At 43.2% G+C, this 22912-nt stretch overlaps 1 protein-coding gene across 1 annotated transcript in view; it reads right to left on the reverse strand.

Moving 5' to 3' along the window:
• The window catches only part of Pik3cb (phosphatidylinositol-4,5-bisphosphate 3-kinase catalytic subunit beta), a 71328-nt gene that overhangs the window by 46922 nt on the left and 1494 nt on the right, over positions 1-22912 (reverse strand). The window contains exons 2-6 of the mRNA XM_051140050.1: positions 20326-20551; positions 11865-12088; positions 10550-10729; positions 6549-6719; positions 5060-5137 (exon numbers count right to left, since the gene is read on the reverse strand). Coding sequence (XP_050996007.1) covers positions 5060-5137; positions 6549-6719; positions 10550-10729; positions 11865-12088; positions 20326-20551 — 879 coding nt within the window. The remainder of the gene's footprint in view (positions 1-5059; positions 5138-6548; positions 6720-10549; positions 10730-11864; positions 12089-20325; positions 20552-22912) is intronic.

The following is a 22912-nucleotide window of genomic DNA, read 5'->3' on the forward strand; positions in this document are numbered from 1 at the left end:
CTGTATCAAAGAACTGACATCACACAGGAGGTTATCTTCCAGAGTTTGGCCTGTTTGCTAATTCTCTAAAGGGATTATTCTATGGCTGGACTGACTCAGTGGGCTCGGAGCACTCACTGCTCTTCCAGAAGAGCAAGCTCAGTTCCTAGCACCTAAAAAGGGGCAGCTTACGACCAGCTCTTCTTCAACACCTACATTAATACAGCATTTACACTCTCAAGCATGTGCCCCCCCCCCCACATACACACTTAAGTGCTGGCTATAGTGGCACATGTCTTTAATTCCAGCACTTAGGAGGCAGAGGAGGGTGGACCTCTGTGAGTTGAGACCACCTTGGTCTACAAAGTGAGTTCCAAAACAGCCAAAGCTACACAGTGAGACCCTGTCTCAAAACCGAACAAACAAAAACAAGAAAGGCTGGGTCAGGGGAGCACCCTGTAGATCACACTGCTGAAAGACAAAAATTACCAAAATGGGCACAAAAGAAATAGAAAACTTTACTACTTACATAGCTTCTAAGGAAACTAATTTTTTTTTTCCCCGTTTTGTTTTTCAAGGCAGAGTTTCTCTTGTAGTCCTGGCTATCCTGGACTCTTTTTGTAACCAGGCTGGACTCCAACTCAGAGATTTGCCTGCCTCTGCCTCCCAAGTGGTAGGATTGAAAGTAAATTTTTTGTTTTGTTTTGTTTTTCAAGACAGGGTTTCTCTGTGCAGCCCTGGCTGCCCTGGAACTTGCTCTGTAGACCAGGCTGGCCTCGGACACATAGAAATCCTCCTGCTTCTGCCTCCAAAGTGTTGGGATTAAATGCGAGTGCCACTACCACCTGGCTGAAACTAATTTTTTTCTTTAAAATTTTTAAATTACCTTGTGATAATTTGCATATGTATTCAATGGATTAAATGTTTACATTTTATATAACATTTGGTTATTTACGCATTTATTTTGGACATGTGTCTCTTCACTTGCTCCCATCCAGAGCAGAGAATCATCATTAGCTGATTGGTATGCATCACACATTCCATACATACGGAATGCAGAAATGTACCTACAATATTCCCTTTAAAAGTATGTGTGTTTTCAGAGCAAAAGGACTAGACAATACCTGGCTGACAGCTTCTAGGACAAGCTTGGCCAGGCCACGGCTTCTACCTTGGACAGTCCTGAGTTCCTCCAGTGACAGGTCACCTCCCTAGTGGGAGTTGTTCTACAAAACTGGAGAGCACTGGATTTACTAATGCTAAACAGAGAGGGACTTGCAGTGTGTTGGGGGAGGAATGTTGCTTCTATGTCAACGAATGTGGACTGATGGAACAAACACACAAATGCTTAAAGATCTCTGCAAGATCTCCTGCTATGCTATGCACCCAACACCTCTACCCCATGGTACTCAAGCTCTCTGGTAGCTTGGCTTCTTCCCCTCCTTGGCCCTGAACTGGCCTTTGGGGCCCAACTCCTCCGAGCACCCTGCCTCATCCAATTTCTAAACTGGCAGCTAAGTAGCATAACAAAAACCGCTGCCAATCAGGTTCTGGTTCAATATCAAACCCTTCCCAAGAGAGGCCTATGATTATGCTGACACTTCTTCTTTATAAAACAAAAAGATGTGGGGCCACTAAGCTGTGTGACTAGGGGAGCTAGCCCAGAAAAAGAGTGAGGGCAAGACATGCCCAAGCCCCCAAAATCTTGTCTTGGGACTGGCAGGAGTAGGACTGCTTCCTCCCTGCTCTGGGCCTGCATGTCTCGGTGCACATATCCCTGTGACCCCCACCTCTGCCACCTTTGTCCAGCACCTGGAATTCCTCTTCATGAAAACAAAGCATTCTCAGCACCTGAGCCCCAGCCAATGATATACACTCACCCCAAAGCCCCTGCTCACTCCCCAAGGTTATATAGCCCTTGTCCTCGTGCCCCTAATAAAGAGCTGTTTCACTGAAAACCATCTCCAAAGAAGGCTGTTTCTCCCACACTCGTGCCAACAGAGAGAACCTGCCTGCACCCACCCACCCTGACTAAGCTTCCCTCCCTCCAGTCCAGCCCGGTACACAACGGTACACAACATACGCAGATACCCCAGGGAGAAGCAGACCAGTGTGGCACACGCAAGCTGCATGTGTGCAGGTCAGAGGGCAACCTGCAGGAGTTAGCTCTCTCCTTCCACCCCCTGGGCTCTGGGAGCCAACCTCATCAGGCTTGGTGGCAAGAGTGGTTACCTGCTGAGACAGCTGGCTCACCCAAAGTTAAACTGCTTTATTTGTTTGTACATTTTATTATTTTTACCTATATGTATCTGAGTGTGTTGCGTGCATCTGAGTGCAGGTGCCTATGAAGGACAGAGGTGTCAGAGGCCCTAGGAGACAGAGCTACAGGTGAATAATGTGAGCCACTCTGTACTGCTGCTGGGAACTGAACTTGCTAGCCCAACTCCACTTTCTTTTCTTTCTTTAGCTGGCCTAGAGATTGCTATGTGAACCACGCCTCCAATTCATATAGATCCACCTGCCTCCCAGGTATTGAGATTGAGATTAAAATGCATCACCAAACCCAGACTCCAGAGAGTAACCGATTTCCTCCTTCCTTCCTTCTTTTTTCTTTGTTGTTTTTGTTTGGGTTGCTTTTTTCTGTGTAGCCCTGGCTGTCCAGGGACTGGATCTGTAGACCCTAGTGTTGAAGGGCTGGAGCTGGGGTTACAGCAGTTGTGAGAGCTGCCCTACATGGGTGCTGGGGATGTAATGTGGGTGCTTTGGAACTACAGCAAGTGCTCCTGCCCAGTTACTCATCTCTTCACCCCACCTCCCCCTTGCATATTTCCTAAATAAATTAATGAATGTAAGGTTGGTACTTTCTCTTGCTCATGTTTGAGAGAATTTACTACAATCTCTTATTCTTGAGTTTTCTTTGTAAATAAGGGTTTTAAGAAACTTGGAGTAGCCAGGTGGTAGTGCAGGCCTTTAATCCTAGCACTTGGGAGGCCGGTGGATCTCTGAGTTTGAGGCCAACCTGGTCTACAGAGCAAGTTCCAGGACAACCAGGGCTACACAGAGAAACCTTGTCTCAAACAACAACAAACTAAAGACAACTGTCTGCCTGTCTATACGGCCACCTATTCATTCACCCACATGTCTATTCATCCTTGCGCCTGCACGTGGCAGACAAGTCACTCTATTGAACTCCACACCCTGACCCGTCTCACCTCATCTGGGCCAACATTACCTTGATACAAATGAACAGTCCTGCATGTAAGGAAGTTATGTTAGCTAGGTAGTCCATGCTTATAATCAGCGATGAGGCTGAGGCTGAGGCAGAAGAGTTACTAAAGTTGTAACTGTCTGTCCCACCCTCCACCACAAAAAAAGTATCCCCGAGTGTTTCCCATGAGCAGAAGTGAAAACCCACAACCTATCACATTAAATCTTGTAACTTGTAAAAGAAGTGCTTCTCTCACACCATAGGATTCCAACACTGACTCCCCCAGGGCTTCACGCAGACTTCAGACTTGATCTGTGTCATGAACACTGAGAGGTTCTCAGCCTTTCAGACTCAGGCAAGAACTGGTTCTCTTGTGTTACAGCTTGTCACTTACTCCGCAGACCTTGAGGTGGCACTGTGTACTTCCATAGCCATTCAAGCCAGATCTTCCTACTACGTCTCCAAACACATCTATGTGTTGTCAGATACAGCTCAACACTCACTTGCAAACATGTGCATCTAGCTTTCTCTTAGCTCTTTCTCCAGAAATCCCTCAGTAATTCACACACTGTCATCTCTTCCGCTTCTAACACATCCCAGCCAAGAGATTCAGGAAAGAAAAGGCTGGACGGACATAGTTGCTTTTGTTTGTTTGTTTTTCGCATTTTATTAACACAAAACTAGAGCACCTAACTTTACAGCAATCTGCACCTGCAGGAAATTATGTCATTCTTTCACTTACCTCATTGTTATGATGTCATGAGATGGGAGGACAAGAGAACCAGAGAGACAAGGTGGGTAGGTGGGAAACATACACTAAGCAGCATGCCATCAAACACACCTGAGAAGGGGTTTGAGGTCAGCCCGAGCTATATGAGAGTCTGTCTTTGGAAGGAAGGAAGGAAGGAAGGAAGGAAGGAAGGAAGGAAGGAAGGAAGGGCAGGTGTAGCAGAACACGCCTTCAATCCCTGCACTCGAGAGGGAGGAGATCTCTGTGAGTCTGAGACCAGCCTGGTTTGCAGAGCAAGTTCTATCAGTAAAGCCAGGCACTCAGGACTACATAGAGAAACTGGAGGAAAAGGGTTGGGGGGACATAGTACTCAATTTTTAAATTTGAAGAAAATATATCATTAAAACAGAAAATAGGCAAACTGCAAATTAGCCTAAATTGTAAACGGAAATACAGTTTACAAAGAAAAACTGAACTGAGAATGAGAACAAGACAAAAGCCCTTATTTTAATACCAGCATATATATACATATATATGTTTGTTTTTCATGGCAGAGTTTTTCTGTGTAGCCTTGACTGTCTTAGACTGTCTTTGTAGACCAGGCTGGCCTGGAACTCAGAGATCCACCTGCCTCTGGCTCCTTGAGTAATGGTATTACAGTCATGCATCACCATGCCCAGCTTCAAACAATATTTTTAAGCTATAAACATTTAAGTTTTCCTTCTAACATATAAACACAGCAAATGCTTACAACATCCAATAGGTTAGCAGGCCTGACAATCAGCACACGTAAGCTTCTTTCTGTCAAGTCCCTGATCTAAAACCAGAATTTCTTCTGTGATATATACACTAAGAAAATAATGCCAGGCTTTCCAATAAATCTCTAATTATTCAAATAATTCTTTAAAATTAAAATGCTGCCAGACACAGTGCTTCATGCCTGTGATCCAGCATTTGTTTGGTAGAGGCAGGACAGTCAAGGAGTTCAAGGCCAGCTTTAGCTGCACAGCTAGTCTGAGGCCAGTCTGGACAAGAGGCCACTCTCCATCTTACATACTTGATGGGCAGCATGAATGATACCACAGAGCTCATGGATTATATAAGAAGATCTCAAGGCCACTCAACTCTCAACAAGTACTCACTTTTACAGTTTCTTCTGTATTAAGCTTATTTCCTTTCACCAAGACAATTTGGAAAGGGTTGTTGTTGTCCCAAACATGCTGTAAAAGAAAGAAGTAAACACAGAGGCATTTAGTTAAAGAAATGACTATGCATGATGGCTAGTCATGTGTCAACTTGACACAAACTACCGTCATCTGACAGAAGGGCACCTCAGTTGAGAAAATGCTTCCACAAAACCCAACTGTAGGCAAAGCCTATGGTGCTTTTTCTAGACTGATGTAGAAAGGCCCATTCACTGTGGGTGGTGATACTCATGGACTGGCGGTCCTGGATTCACGGGAGAGCAGGCTGGATGAACCAGGGGAAGCAAGCACTCCCTCATGGCCTCAGCATCAGCTCCTGCCATCACTTCCTACATGGTTGGAGTTCCTGCCTTGGCTTCCCCCAATGAACTATGACTCAGGAAATGTAAGCCAAATAAGGCCTTTCCTCCTCAAGTTGCCCTTGGTTATGGTGTTTCATCACAAAGGTGACCCTAACTAAGACACTAGCTATGGAAGTCTATCAGCTCTCAAATAGGGCAAATTTATGAAACTCTGATCTAACAAGTAAAAATCCTAACTACTTCAGGGAAGGTGGTAGGCACCTTTCATCTCAGAACTCTAGAGGCAGACGCAGGTGAATCTCAATTTGAGGCAAACCTGTTCTATAGCGTGAGTTCCAGGATAGCCAGGGCTACAAAGGAAAATCCTGTCTTGAACTCCATTCCCCCCCCAAAATCATACATTTCAAATTAAGCATTATAACTACTAACACTTGAGTTTTGTGTCTGTTGATGCTAAAAAATGAAATAAGAAGAGGTAGGGCAGAGGGCAAAACAGGGATGCACTGGAACACACTTGTAATGCCTTGCTGCAGCTAATAAGTCCTGTGGCAGCCTGAGTCCACAGTGGAACAATCTCACCCCAAAAATGTTCTAACAGATTACACTGATAGAAATGAAATATATGGCGCATGCCTTTAATCCCATCACTTGGGAGGCAGAGTCAGGTGGATCGCTGTGAGTTCGAGGCCAGCCTGGCCTACAAAGTGAGTCCAGGACAGCCAAGGCTACACAGAGAAACCCTGTCTCAAAACACCAAAAAAACCAAAACAAAACAAATCAAATATACTGCATTTAGAAAGCTGAGGTAAGCTTGTTACAAGTCGGGGACCAGAGCTACAAGCAAGACTCTGTCTGAAAAAAGAAGCAAAGCATAAATAAATACACTGTCTCCTCAGACGTTCTGTGTCCTGTGTCTCAAGTTGATAGGTATAATGTCTAATCTGATAGTATTTGCTGAGGGAACTAAAAATACCACGAAGAAACCTAGCACATTTCAAGTAAATGGCAGAGAGGCTGACTTTCCCAGAAGGAGAAGTGAGCAAAAGAAACAGGTCTGAGGCTTAGCACACAGACTGGGGATCATGTGGCTTTGGGGTTACCAAAGGCTGACACAGGGAACTTACAGAAATAACTCGTGTTTTCTTTGGTGGTAAAGGGAGAGGAAGGCTGGATGAGTTCCGGCTGATGGCGGCCTCTATGGCGATCATTTCCTGCTCGTACATCTTCTTGATCTTACAGCATTCCACGAGGACGAAATGGGGCAGCGCCCTGTTCATTACGCAGTTCCGGATGTACTGCAGTAGCAAGAGAGACGAAGGGAGAAGTTTGCTGACAGCCGACAAAGACACTTCATCTGAACAGCACTATACTAAATGTACAGGGCAGGTATATTTTACTCAACTCAGTATCAAGAATATAATCATTTAAAGTCACAGTGCAGTCTGAAGCCAGCCTAGTCTACAAACAGAGTCCACACAGCCAAGGCTACACGAGAAACTATCTGGAAAACCAAAACAAAACAAAAAGAAATAAAATCACAAGGTGGAAAGGCTTGAGACAGCGCAGGGGTTACTGGCTGCTCTTCCAGAGGACCTACATTGGATTCCCAGCACCCACAACGTAACTCCAGGTCCAGGGAATCCTGCGTCTACTTGTGGCCTCTGTGGGCACTGCACGTACATGAGGCACATGCACACAGGCAGGCAAAACAGCCATACACATAACAAAAATAACTTTTAAAATATTACAACACAGGAGCGGGTGAGATGGCTCAGCGGGCAAAGGCACTTGTCACCAAGCCTGATGATTCATGTTTATTCCTGACCTACATGGTAGGTAGAGAGCAACAACTTCCACAAGCTCTTCCCTGACCTCCACAAGCACATGCTCATGCACACAAATAGGCACAGAATAAATAAATGCAAATGTAATAAAAACCACATCACAACAACTGGCGTGGTGGTGCGTCCTTGTGGTACACTGCTGAGAAACTAAAGCCAGGGACCACAAGTTTGAGCCAGGCTGGGAAAACAGCAAGTTAGCTTGGTATGAGCAATACAGAGTCCTGTCTCAAAAGACTATGATCTGAGGATGTAGTTTGGAGGTAGACCATCTGCCCAACAGGTGCTAGGAAACCAGTCCAATCCCTAGCATCAAACAAACAATCAACAATAAAGGCCCACATAAACCAGCTCCTGATAAAAAAGCACCTAAATTACCTAGGAACTGAGAGGGGCACATACATTATGGTTATTCTTCCTAACAGTCTTCCAGAGACCCAGTGCAACTTCACAGTTCGTGGCCATAAAATCAAAAGGGTTAGCTTACACATCTCATATTTCTAAGACCAAATATGAATCGAATTGTCTGATACCCAAGTCACACCTTTGACTAATAAGCCAGGAATGGTGTACGTGGTTCATCCCACAGGATCCCTGAAGTGGTCTTTTCCAGCACAGGATTCTAGGTGAGTATTTCCCGCAGTTTACTCAGTAAAGACCGTTTGGCCTTTAGTCCTATTTTATTTATTTTCATAAAACCAGGAGGCTCTACAAAGGAATTTGTTTTTAAATAGTCAAGTGACTGTTCCTATTGCCAAAAATTGTGTGTGTGTGTGTTTGTGTGTGTGTTGAGAGAAGAGAAGAAGAAGAAGAAGAAGAAGAAGAAGAAGAAGAAGAAGAAGAAGAAAGAGAGAGAGAAATTCTGAAAATAAACTTCATCAATAGATCCAAAGTATGATCCAACTTGTTACATGCTAGCCTGATGGAGGAGGCCTTGCAAGATGGCAGACCGTGAGGAAGAGAAGCTTGTGCTTCCAGGTTGCCCACCAGGCACTTTCCCTTTCTTCCTCCTGGCCAGCCAGAGTTCAACTGCTTACTACTCAGAAGCTGTGCATGTGCACTGTAACTGTCCTAGGCCCCTCCTGAGTCATGGGCCACACCAGAGCCTTAACAGAAGTATGTATTCTGTTACCTGTTAAGTGGATCTCAACACCTTTTCTTTTTGGACTGGTTGAGGACCACAGAGCCTCCTGCCTCTGCCTCTCAGCTGCTGGGAGCATGTGAGCACACTGCCACATAGGGCTTCAGCTCTTTCTTTTCATGCAGCTATCACTTAATATTGGCACCCGTGTAACAAGCCAGATGTGCTAGCTAGCTCACTCATGAAGCTCAGCAGCTGGTTTCCTGTGGGCCATGGAGTGGGACCTTAGTCACCAAAACACCAACACTACCACAAAACAAAACAAAAGCCAACCAAACAGGTTTTCAAGTGTTAAATTGACCTCTAACTTGGATCTTATTCAATTACTACTCCATTAGCAACCACTTTTTTAGGTTTCAAATCAACATAAGTATCTTTAAGTTTCTTTATGGCAAAGCCAGAAAATCCTGAGACAGGCTCAGTGGCACACACCTTGGACTCAGCACTGAGGAGGCAGAGGCAGATGGTTCTCTGAAAATTTGAGATCAGTCTGGTCTACAAAGTTAAGTTACAGGGCAGCCAGGACTACATAGTGAAAGCCTGTCTCACACACAGAAATAAATACAATTTAAAAAGCAAATCTTGAGGGGAATGGCATAGTGCACTGTACATCTCTTACGTGAACTCCACTCGACTCCAAAAAAACTTAAGGCAGTTTAACGTCTTGCAATGAGAGAGTGAGACAGTGAGTTAGCTGGTTTGTTTGTTTACTTATTTGTGGATGGAGGGGGAAATGTATGCACGTAGCACACATGTGGATGTCAGAGGAGAATTTCCACTACTACCATGTGGGTCCCAGGGACCAAACTAAAGTTATCAGGCTTAGAAGCAAACACCCTATACCCGCAGAGCCATCTCAATGGCCACTGCAGACAAAATACAGCCAAAGAATTCAGTGTGTGTGTGTGTGTGTGTGTGTGTGTATGTATATACGTGAAAGCCAATTAGGACCTAACACTTGCAATACTCCTCCTGCATGTAGAAGTAATGAAAAAGAATAAAGGAATAAGAAATATGAGAAAACAAGGACTGGGAACTAGATGGTGGTAAAGTAGAGCCCGTGCTCAAACTACTGAAGGCCCTGAGTTCAATACCCAAGCAACAACAAAAACAAAGAGACAAAAACTAGAAGAATCTTTCTGTTGAGACTGTATTATTAGTGTGTGTGTGTGTGTGTGTGTGTGTGTGTGTGTGTGTGTGTGTGTGTTATGTGTGTGGGACAGTAGGGAGATCAGAGGACAACTTTGTGGAATAAGGTCTCTCTTTCCACTTTTGTGTGAGTTCCTAGAGGCAAACCAGCTCCCCAGCACTGCTGGGCGGCCACCTTTATCTGCGTGACCATCTTGCTTGATGGCTGTTTAAAATTTTTACTTTTTCTCTGAGATGTTTAAAAGTATCTGTCTAAACAAGTAGTTTTTTGTTTTTGTTTTTGTTTTACTTTCTCAGGAATATGACATTAAAGCTGGATGAGGTAGGACACACCTTTAGTCCCAGCACTCGAGAGGCTAAGGCAGGTGGATCTCTGAGTTTGAGGCCAGCCTGGTCTACAAAGCGAGTCCTGGACAGCAAGGGTACACAGAGAAAGTCTGTCTCAGAAAAACAATAAATAAATAAGTAAGTAAAGAGCCAGGCGTAGTGGCACACGCCTGCAATTCCAGTACTTGGGGGCAGAGGCAGGCGGATCACTGTGAGTTCAAGGCCAGCCTGGTCTACAGAGTGAGTCTAGGACAGCCAACACTACACAGAGAAACCCTGACTCGAAAAACTAAAATAATTAGATAAATTAAATAATAGTAATAATACTAAGCAGCAGCTATACATAACACACTATTAGGAATTCATGCTACAGGAAACTAATGTTAGGCACTGAAATAGTCCACGAGCAAAATGCAAACACACAGACACATACATGCACAATCATTGTGCCCAGAGCAAACATAACTGGCGGGAAAAAAAGACAAACATTTGCCAAAACTTTAGTGATAATTACCTAGGGGCAGAGTCCAGTAATGGATTTTTATTATATAATTCTGCAAAGTGGTCTATGGGTTCCAAACATTCAGTCAGCCACAGGCACTTCCTTAGAGATGAGGAGGTTAAAGGCGCCAGTGCGCACTGTTGTGGTGAGAGGCAGTATACATACCTGGAACTGAATCAGTGGGTGCTCACCAAATACATACTCCACTCTCCCACTGACTTGCAGCACATAGTCATAGGGGCTGGCTTCATCTTCCTTTCCGCGAATAGTCAAGCGTTTCTGGATTGCCAACTCATTTATTTTTATAGGATTCAGATTGGGAGACACTTGAAAACTAAATACATCCTAAAAAGAGAGAAAGCAGAAAACGTGATACCCTTTGCATTTGGCTGGGAAACATAATTGTGCTCAGATGTTCTATATGCTAAACATGTACATGCATGTAATTTGTTTTCTGGTCATTTATAAGTTATGTTACTGTATTCTGAGTGTCACAGCTCCCTAAGCACAGTTAATATTTAGCTAAAGTTGCTGGGCATAGTGGCATTCTTCTATAATGCCAGCACTTAGGAGGCAGAGCCAGAGGATCAGGAGTTCGGGGCCAGTCTGTATACTAAGTTTATTCTTTTGTAGAATATATAGGATTTATATCCTGCTGTTTGGACTCTTTGGTAATAGGAATATTTACTGGTCATTAAAAAAAATATTCCAAGCTGGGCATGGTGGTGCACCACCTATAATCCCAGCACTCAGGGAGGCAGAGGTCCACAAAGTTCAGGACAGTCAAGGCTACGCAGAGAAATCCTGTCTTGGAAAAAAAAATGTGTGTGTGTGTGTGTGTGTGTGTGTGTGTGTGTGTTTTCCTTGAAAAGCCTCCTGGTTTTATGAAAACAAAACAATGTAATGTACAGGACTGTTTACTATTTCTTTATGCAAACATACTATTTAAATGTCATAATATTTTGTTTTGTTTCCAAGAAAAAAAGCAGGGAGATGGCTAAGCAGTAAAAAATACTAGCTAGCTGCTCCTTCAGAGGACCTGGGTTTGATTTCCAGCATCCACATGGCGGCTCACAACTGCCTGTTAACTGCAGTTCTAGGGGATCCAATGCCATCTGGCTTCTGTGGATATCAGGCATGCAAACAGTGAGCATATATACAAGCAAAATACTCAAACACATACAATAAAACAAAAATAAGATGTCTCTTTAAGTTTTTTTTTATTCTTTGAAAACTGCAAAAGGCAATTAAACAGCGCAGCTTGACAATTCATTTCTATACCATTCTAATGCATCAAAAGTGTTTGTACAAAGGCTCTCACTTTAGACAGTCCTATGCAATTAAAAACACAGTCTAGCAACCTACAAGTTCTTTTTGTAGTGGTGCTTTCTAAGTAAGAAGCGCTTCTAAGAATGGAGCAGCAGTCAAGCAGAATCAAAGACTCACTACAGGATAATATAAACATTATATCGAACACTACCTGGCTATTTTCAAAATGCACAGCCACGATCAGCTTTCCTCCATAAAGTTTATCTTCCAAGTTCTCTAGGACAGACGGCTCGTGCTCAGGCGGGTATGTGTGCTTCAGCCAGTCAATCCACGACAGCCCCACCAGGGACTGAATCTTGTCCTCACTGAATTTGCGCATTTTTCTTCTAAATTCATTCACTTCAGGATCCTTCAAGGCATCAAACTCATGGAGACCTAAAGACATGTTATAAAGATGTCAGATTTTTAGTAGCTAATAATAATTTAAAAAGAAGAATACCACAAAGTATCTTCAATACAACCTAACTTGGATAACTTATCTTTTACCAAGCCAATAAAACTGGGCAGGAGACTACCATGAAAGATGACAAACTAACACAAGTAAAATGAGTCTCATGTATAAAATACAAATACTGTTGGATTTCTAGCACACAAATTTAAAACATTATGTAGAAATATAGATGGGCTATCAGTCTTAGAGCCATCACAACTGGGTATGAAGGTGTACACCTGTAATACTGGTAGAATTTGGGGGCAGAGGAAGGAGAGTTGCTACAAACTTCAGGACAGCCAGAGCCACAGAGTAAATATGCATACACTCAGAAAAGCAAAAAATCTAATAATAAAAATGAAATTCATGTGCACAATTTAAAACCACATAAAAGAGCCATAGATTTTCCTAGAAAGTCTTACACCTGTAAAAAACAAAACAGAACAAAATATTTCTGTAAATTAGCTATGGATGACCTATTTAATTTTAGTAGAAACATCTGGACCCCCAGCAGGCATGTGTAACCAGGCACATATGCCCAGGATAGCTAGGAATGTGATCCAACACAAAACATTAGGAAGAATTTGGGGGGGGGGATTGGGGTGACTTTTGTGTGGTTCTTGGGCATGAACTCTGTAGGTGATAATGTCATGTTGCCTACAAGGGGAATTTCCTAGAGTGCACAGTTAACATTCTTTTATTCATGGATAATAGGTATTACAGGGGAGAAAAGAGAAATGAGTGCCCAACAGCACAAATCAAACTCTTTACTATGTCTAACCCACCTGGGGGAATATTTGAGACTGGGTTTTACCACTTGCCCAGGCTGCTCTCAAATTCAAATTCAAGGCAGTCCCTGTGCCTTGGTCTACCTGCTATAATTGCTAGATGTACCGCCATACCAGCTCTAAAATGCCTTCTGAATGTCTCCCAACTGTCTACCTGTCTGTTTCTGCAGCCATTAACCTAATCCTAGCCCTTGGCATCTCTCCTTCAGGTGAAGATTTTTAAGTTACATATGCTTATTGATTTAGTGGAAGGATACAAGACAGACACACACAGACATGGAGACTCACATGTACACACACACAGACACACACACAGACACACGTCAGAAGGCAGTCTGTGGCAATCTCTCCTACCATGTGGGTACTGGGACTCAACCTCAGGCTGCAAGGCTTAGTCTCAGGGCCTTTACCCAGTAAGCAGCCCGCCAGCCTTCCACTTGAAGGCCTAAGCTCTCCAATCTCACACTCTGAGCAAGCTTTCTAAAATGCGAATCTGATCGTGTTATTTCCCATTTCAATTCTTCAACAGAAATTTTCCCAAAATTGGACCGGGGGATATAGCTCAGCTGCCAAGAGTGTGCAGTGCTTTTGCCGAGGTCCGAATTTCCTCTCGGTACTTACTTTTGGGGGGGCGCTCACAACTACCTGCAACCCCAGCTCCAGAGGACCTGACACCCTCTTGTAGCCTCCACTGGCACCTACACTGTCATACACATACCCAAATACAAACACCTAATTTAAAAATAAACTTTTTTTTTTTAAAACTCCCCAGGGAACAGAAGTGGGATGAAGGTCCAAGCTGCTAACTGGGCCAAGAGCGTGTTCACGGAGCCTGACTGAGGGGAACTCAGAGCACTTCACTCTCGGCTAAGACAGTAGTTCCCCAGGGCTCAGAGTTCAGCGTCTGGAATGTTACTGTCCTCTGTGGAAAGGTTCTCTTGTGCGAATGTTTAACTTTTGCCCATTCTCTTGAATTATCAGGAAAAGAGATTCCAGTTCAACAAAGATAAAAGGAATCCCTCCACACTGAAGAAAACCCAGGGTCCATCTGCGCCACTGAAATCACAAATGGAATTTAAGACATCAAGGCAGGTTTGGTACTGTGCATTTCTTTCAAGCGGAAACATTTCACAAGATCTGAGGGGTAATGGTGGGACTGTTGATTTTAAACAAATGCTTTTCTGAAGAACAGAAACTTTGCTGGAAAGCAGTGTGTTGCTCATGAATGGGAGGCTGCATCCTGTTACCCTCTTGTTATAATGACACATGCAAAGGACCAGGGATTCCCAAGAGCTCTTAGTAGTAAGTCCCCAGCTTTTCTGCAAGACGCTCCCTGCTCTGAGCTATTGTGTACTCAAGTAGTCTTTGCTTATCCTTACAGCCTCTTCAACAGCCATTATCAATCCCTGCTATTCTCTAAGAGGGCCGCCCTTCAGATGCCACTCCCTCTTACTCACCTTTCCTATAACCCCCTTCATGTGCAAAACTCCTCATCAGCACCAAAACCTGTTTAGAATTATACTCCCCAAGCAGCCGTCCTCAATCCACCGGTACACTTAAGGTGGCCCTACAGTGAGTTCCATACCCCACGGCTACCGTTCCAAGTATAAGGATTCAAAATACATTGAAGAATGAAAAATCACCACTGATCTGGTAATCATTTCCTCTTTAATGCATATGTGTGAGAGTTTACACACATACGTGTACACATATGCAGGTGGGGCCAAGAGACGATTTCAGGTGTTGTTCTCAGCAACACCTCCACCTTCCTTTGAGACAGGATCTCTCACTGGTCTGAAGCTCGCTAATTAGGCTCGAGTGGTTAGCCAACAAGCCTCCAGCATCCTCTTGTCTCTGCCTCCTGGGTGCTGGGATTACAAGCATTTGCTCTCCATTTTGGTGGTGGTGGAATGTGTTTGTTTGTTTTCTGGAACAGGGTAATGTGTTTGTTTGTTTGCTGGAACAGGGCCTCTACGTAATTCTGCCCATCCTGGAACTTTTTATGTAGACCAAGCTGGTCTCAAACTCGCAAAGATCCTCCTTCCCTGCCTCTGCCCACCGGTGCTAGGATTAAGGGTGCATGCTGTCACACCTGACCTATGCATATTATTTTGTTTTTGTTTTTTTGAGATGGGATTTCTCTGTGTAGCCTTGGCTGTCCTGGACTCACTTTGTAGACCAGGCTGGCCTCGAACTCACAGTGATTCGCCAACCCCTGCCTGCTAGAGTGCTGGGATTACAGACGTGCATCACACAGCTGTATATTCTTTTTATTAAGTAATAGTGCATGAATTTTGAGAACCACTACAAAAATCTTTCAAAAGTGAAATTTGGGGCCAGCAAGATGGCTCAGTAAAAGATACTGAAGAACAGATGCTCACCGCCAAGGCGGATGGCCTAAGTTGATCCCTGGAGCCACACGCTGGAAGGAGAGAATGGACTCCTACAACTTGTTCTCTGACCTCCAGATGTGCACAGACAAGCATACACATAAACAAGTGCAAAAATACATTAATTAAATTATTATTATTATTATTATTATTATTATTATTATTATTATTATTGTGGCGCATGCCTGTAATCACAGCATTTAGGAGGCAGAAGCAGGCGGGTCACTGTGAGTTCGAGGCCAGCCTGGTCTACAAAGAGACTCCAGGAAAGCCAAGGCTAACACAGAGAGACTGTCTCAAAAAAACAAACAAACAAAAAAACCCAAAATAAAAAAATTTATTATTATTATTATTATTATTATTATTATTATTATTATTATTATTATTGTTTTGTAAATGGGGAAGAGCAGGCAGGTATAGTGGCAAATGTCTACAGTCTGAGGAATTTAGAAGATAAAAGCAGTAAGTTCGCAAATTTAAGACTAGCTAGGTCAAGGTCAGCCTGAGTGGCATAGCAAGGCCCTGTCTCAAAAATAAAACTACTACTGGCTGGGGCTCTTGGTACCAGCAGGCACTCTGCATGCACAGCCCAGCTACAAACCCTTCCATCTATAATGCTGTGCTGCTTGCGAAGCAAACTAGTGCAACTGTAGCACAAAGCTTGTGGAAGTAGCCAACCAATACGTGATTTGATTTAAGCCCCCCTTTCATGAGATGGATCCCACACTCAAGACTCTTTGGGTGACTAGGAACCTGAGACTAGACAGCCTTGGGATGTAGGAAAAAAACAACTACTACTGTTCTACTAAAGGAATATAGCGATACAATTGCTAGTTATATTCCTAATTATATTCTATGTTGCTGGATCAGCACTTTGTCCAGCCATCACCAGAGACGCTTCCTCCTGCAGCAGATGAGAACATATACAGAGACCCACAGCCAGACAATACGTAAACAGTAAAGAGAGACATTGGAACACTCAGCTCTAAACAGTATGCCATAAAATCCCTCTCCTCAGGGCTCAGGGAACCTTGAAGAAGAGGAGGTGGAAAGCGTGTGAGAGCCAGAGAGGATGGAGGACACCAAGGAAACAAGGCCCTCTAAACAGCAGGGCTGATGCACAGGTGAACTCACAGAGACTGAGACAGCACGCACCGGGCCTAACAGGTCTGCACCAGATGGGATCCTACAGCGGAAGAAGTGGACACATGCTCCCATCCCTCCACGGAGCTATCTCCAATTGATAACCTCTCGCAAATGAAAAAATGAGTTTTCTACATGGAAGTCTCACTGGGGAAACAAACTAGTCTTAATGGTAGGCTGTATGCCCAGCGGTAAATGGCCAAGAACAAAAATGAAGTCAATGGCATCTTTATCTTTGGAGGTTCTTGGTTTCACAGTGTTGTGTGAGGACCTCTTTTTTAAAGCCTTACAGGTCCTTTGTGTATATTATAGAATTCCTCTGTGTGTGTGTGTGTGTGTGTGTGTGTGTGTGTATGTGCACACGTGCGTGTATGTGCTTTTTCTTTGGTTCTTTTTCTTCTGATTGTTTTGTCCTATTACAATTGGTTTGGTTTTGTTTCATCTTATACTTTATTTTATTATTATCCTTTAGATGTCTTTTTGTTTTCTAACAAGACAGAAAGGAGTGACTCCAGATGGAAGAGGAGGGAAGGTGGAACGTGGAGGAGTGGGAGGGGGCAAAATTAGAATATATTGTATGGATAAAATCTATTTTCAATAGAATTAGTTGTATTAAAATTAATTTTTTAAAACTTTAAAAGTTATAGAAACAAATAAAAGTTTGGAACTAGATAATGCGCCTGCCTAGTACTCATGAGGCTTTGAGCTTGATGCCCAAGGCTAACAGTGACACAAAGAAACATGTCATTAATAACTCCAGCTAAGTAACTTAAGTTTAAACTTAGTTCTTCATATACCTTCTCCTAAGAAATGATAGAAAACAGTATATGACGTATAGACAAATATTACACTTAAAAAGCATGAGAAAACAGTTTGGTCACACTAAAAATATTACTACACTCCTACAGACTGCCAGGCAAGCTGGCAACTGACCACATCAGCACTAACTAGTATAGCCACGGGAGGCCCAATAATGCCAAGAGTTGGAGACCAGCCTGGGCAAGATACTTAACCCAGTCTGAAACAGAACAGAAATGCCCGCGCTGGTGAGGGGACGGGGAGCTGTATGACACAAACCCAGGGCCTGGCACATTGTGAGCCTCCGGGCTACACTCACAGCTCTCTTCTGAAATGAGGCTCTGAGGCAAGGGCTCACCAAGTTGCAAGGCGGCCTTGAAGGCTTCAACTTGTGATCTTCCTTCCCTGGCCTCTCAAGCAGCTGGGATTACAAACCTCTGAAACCAAACCCAGGCCAAACCTTCTCTGCAGGCTGATAAAGCCTCCTGGCTGTGATTCAACTTTCCTGGGTGATGTAGAAAACAAGACAGGGGAGCATGCATTTCACAGGAGAGAGAAGTCGGAGCACAAAGAGCGCAACCCTGTATACAATTATTTAGAATAAACAGTAAAGAAAATATCCAGCACATCCTCCTAGAGGAAACAGTATTTTTAGCCTGCTCAGGACAGCTCTGCTGTAAAAGTTCTATTGTTTTCTTTGGACAGAGGAGGCAGCAACCTTGTTCCTGAAGTTAAACTGAAGTAATTGTTTATTGTTTTCTCAGGAGGCGTGACCTCACGCAGCCCTGGACACAGTCATTATAGGGAGCAGCAACTGCAGACACCAACTCGTTAGGTATGAAAAGGACGGACTTGTTCTGAAATAGACTTCCTACACAAAAGCTTTCAGCATATGATCTCAAAGACTTGCCAGATCTCCTAAAAAGCAATAAACATCTAAGAACATATGAACTGCTTAATTTGTGCTATAAATATCACTTATAGCTTGATCAACTTGCAGAATACATTACACAAAACAGCATGTCACAAGCCACTGCATGCAATGTGGCGTCTATTGCTTTATATCACACTCTTATGTGGTAGTGGGCAGGGTAAAGACTGTGGGATGAGAAAACGATGTGCTCAATCCTACGGTAGCTAAATCCCAAAGACATGTTTTAGCCAAAGCATAGCCTATGTAATATTTCATGTACGTTCATTTGCTAAATTTGGTGAGCTTAGCAACAGTTAGTGGTGGCTAGCTAGTTAATCTGAAATTAAAATGACCATTAAAAGTAATCTAAATCTGGGGCTACAGGATGACTTAGTGGGTAAAGATGCTGACTAGCAAACCTGAAGACCTGAGTTCAATCCCCGGAACATAGTTGGTGGGAAACCAGCCAAGTGTGTTCTCTGACTTACACACACACACACACACACACACACACACACACACACACACACAGAGAGAGAGAGAGAGAGAGAGAGAGAGAGAGAGAGAGAGAGAGAGAGAGAGAGAGAGCGCATGTGTTAAGCAAGTACTCATACCCAAATAAGTAAATAAATGTAATAAAACAACTTGGAATGCTAGGTAAGCACCTGACTGAGTCATTCCCTCTGCCCCAAAGAAAAGCTAACCTCGAGCTGGCTTTTGCTGGGGATGGGCTAGGAGGCAGGCACCATATTATGCTACTGTATGTAATGAATCTCACCAAATCAGGCCAATCAAATCCAAAAGGCTCCAGAGGACTTTCTGATTTGGGATTAGTCTTCCAATCCCCATGTAGTTCCTAAATCGGATCAGCACTTTCTGTATAGCAGGATGTTAACAGACATTAAACCTCGTCTGCTAAGATTTCTACAGCAAGAAAGAATCGAGCCTCTATGTCTTTAATTTTCTCCAGAAATTCTTCTCTCTCTCTCTCTCTCTCTCTCTCTCTCTCTCTCTCTCTCTCTCTCACACACACACACACACACACACACACACACACACACAACAGGGTCTCGTGTAGCCATTGGCTAGCCTCCAACTTGCCATGTAGCTGAGGATGATTTTGAACTCCTGACCCTTCCAGCATGCATTGCCCTGCCCATTATTGTTTGCTTGCTTGAAGGGGGCCTAGGGATTCATGCATCCTGGTCAAGTATTCTACCAACTGAGCCACATCTCCAGTCCCTAGAAATAATTGAAGATATCATGGCTATATCTTTATTTTATACAAAGATAATTTCTAATTAAAAGTAACTTCAATAAAAGAGCAAAAAATTGTCAAGAACATGAGTTAATTTATAGAAACATTTATCAACTTATGGTCTTAATTGGTAAACAGTTACATACAAAATAAGTTCATATTATGAAGGGATTATGAGTAGTTCATTAAAAAATAAATGAACATCATCTATTAGGAAAGGGATTCTCAGCCAAGTAAGGCAGTGCATGCCTCCAACATCTGCACCTATGAGTCTGAGGCAGAAGAATGTCAATTTCAATCTATCTCTCTGAGACAGAATCTCATTCTACATAACTTGCTATGTAGACCAGTCTGGTCTCTAACTCAGAGTGCTGGGATTAAAGGCATGTACCATTACACTCAGTGGATGGCAATTTCAAGACCTCAGCTGGTCTACATGGTGAGACAGAAACCAATCTGGGCCATTATATATGTCCATATATTGGGGAATTTCTCAAATTATGGGAGGTTAAAAAGACAAACAAGTAAGCAGCTGAGCATGGTGGCACATGCCTTTAATCCCAGCACTCCAGGAGGCAGAGGCAGGCGGATTGCCATGAGTTCAAGGCCAGCCTGGTCTACCAAAGGAGTCCAGAACAGCCAAGGCTACACAAAGAAACCCTGTCTTGGCGGGAGGGGGGGGGGGAATAAAATATAAGCCCTTGGGTGCTGTGGCAACATCACGTTAAAGAGCTGTGTCAACATTCAACCCTCAGTTCTATACATACCTTATTCTCAAACCCTGAACGTATCAGTCCAGAAACTAAATGTTGAAAATAAAGCATTAGAAGATACTTCCATGTTAACACACAGAACAAAGATAAAGAATCCATACTGAAAACTTTTAAATTACCTTTTCCTATAAGGACTCCAATTTTTGAGTCCAACTTTTCTGCTGGGTCACAACTTCTAGTCACTAGTTTGAGAACTGGAAGAAAAGGTCTGACGTCACAGAGTCTTCGTGTTTCATCTTCAAGTTCCTCATACACAGCAGTTTGATTCACACATGCAAACATATAGGAGTCAATGTCCATAAGGAGGTTAAACATTGGGTAATTGTGAACTTGCTTCCATAACATCTGCAGGGGAAAACAGTAAGATGTTATCTGGAATCCTGGCACACATGTACAAAGACGCATATGCAAGGATACCTATTGCCACAGTGTGCAGAAGTCAGAACTCACGGCGCTGGAGATAACTCAGCCATTAACAACACTAGCTGAGGGGGATGGCAGTGGCAGAGAAGCTAATCATTTCGTATAAGGGCCCAATAGCTGAATTACAGCTTATCATAAGCGAATGAAAACCTGACTTGGGAATGTATGCCACATAGACTAGTGGTTCTCTTTTTGTGTTGAAGTGAGTATAATTTTATATGTAAATGGTAGCTCAGGCTGTCCTAATGTGTGGATGGATATTTTATACATCCTAGTTGGCCTCAAACTTAAATGTATTCCATCTGCCCGAGTCTCCAATTACAGACATGAACAACCATGCCTAGTGAAGTGTTTTTTTCCTTGTCTTTTCTTTTTTAAGCAAATGCTGTGTACACTGTGTTGGTGAGTTGTCCTGTGCTACTTGCGCTCACTAAGAAGTTGGCTCTAGACACTGGGTTGTTCCCTCCCCTAGTTCAGACTCAAACCTGTTTGTCTTGTCCAGGGATGAGATGGGCTACCTAACTCGGGGACAATGAGACCAAAACATGCCAAGAGTCCCTGCGAACGGCTGGATGAACAGTTCCTACAGGTTGCCCTTGAGGTACCTGAAGTGGGAGTCACTCAGAAATTCAACCACAGGAGCTAACCAATCAAAGACTGCCTCCACTTCCCCAGCTGGTTCCTGCCCAGGTTTTGTATGCCCTGATTTGATGGTGTTTTGCTGCCTATCTTGGGTGCTTTTTGTTCTTTTACTTCTGTTTGCTAATATATTTAATAAGCTTATTCATTCTAAGCCAAAAGTACAGCTATTACAGATCATTCTCCTGACAACACAAACCAGCAAATTAGAACAGGTGAAATAGGGAATTGGTCTGCATTCTCATGTACTGTAACACAGCACACAAAACATACAAAGAAAACTGCCCATAAAGATTAAGAACTAATGATATTTGACATTCCTAAAGCTAACCTTTTTTTTTTTTCCGGGGGGGGGGGGGGGTATTTGTTTTGCGTTTTGAGACAGGGTTTCTCTATGTAGCTTTGGCTGTACTAGACTTGCTTTGTAGACCAGGCTGGCCTCAAATTCATAGAGATCTGGCTGCATCTGCCTCCCCAAATTCTAGGATTACAGGTGTGTGGCACCATGTCCAGCTTGGTTTTTGTTGTGTTTTGCTTAGTTTTGTTTAAGATGTATTTACTATGTGTACAGTGTTCTGCCTCCATGTAATGCCTGCAAACCAGAAGAGGGCACCAGATCTCATTATGGATGGTTATGAGCCACCATGTGGCTGCTGGGAATTGAACTCAGGACCTTTGGGAAAGCACCCAGAGCTCTTAACCTCTGAGCCACCTCTCCAGTCCTACAAATAACTTTGACTAATTAAAAAAAAAAATTGAACAGAGTATAGTGGAATGGATTTGTAATCCCAACACTTAAGGCAGAATCAGGAGGATGAGAAATTCAATGTTAACCTCCATTATACAAGTCCAAAGCCAGCCTGAGCTACAAGAAACTCTAAAAATGTCTGAATTGTAAATCTTAATGTCAGGATTTTGTTTTGTTTTAAGCTGGGCACAGTGGCAAACACCTGTAATCCCAGCAGTCACGGAGGCAGAGGCAGGAGGATCTCTGTGGAGTTTGAGGCCAGCCTGGTCTACAAAGTGAGTGCAGGGCAGCCAAGGCTACATAAGAGAAACCCTGTCTCAAAAAAACAAAAACAAAAAATTACAGTTTTAGAATCCTCGTGTATCGACAGTTATTATAAAGTATGCCTTACAACTTTTCTGATTTTATTATGCAACTTCCAATTTAGTCGCAGTTTAATCATATAATTTAATGAGACTTTTTTTTAATGTCTGTGTTTTATATGTAGTTACTGGTGAATTTCCTTTAGGTTTAGTAGTCTTAGTATAGTGTAGTAACTGCACTGTAGAGAGCAGGCAAGGTGGCTCAATGGATAGACCCCTGAAGCTAAATCTGATGACCTAAGTTCAGTAACTAGAACTCCCAGATGGAAGGAGAAAGCCAACTCCTGCAAGTTTTCCTGTGACCTCCACACATGCAGTTACACATATGACCCCAGCCACACACCAAATACACACTCACATAAATGCATGTATAAATAAATAACAAATAGATAGAGATAAATAAGTGTGGTTGAGAGGGATCTTGGGGCAAAAGCAATACCTCCTGTGAAGGTTGCAACTATTTTGTTTTAAACTAGCAACGAAGCAGATTTAAGGACTCAGAGTACGTGACCTTGGGCCTCAGATTCCACAGAA

Source organism: Acomys russatus, chromosome 32 (assembly GCF_903995435.1).
Source record: "Acomys russatus chromosome 32, mAcoRus1.1, whole genome shotgun sequence".
Lineage (NCBI taxonomy): Eukaryota > Metazoa > Chordata > Mammalia > Rodentia > Muridae > Acomys > Acomys russatus.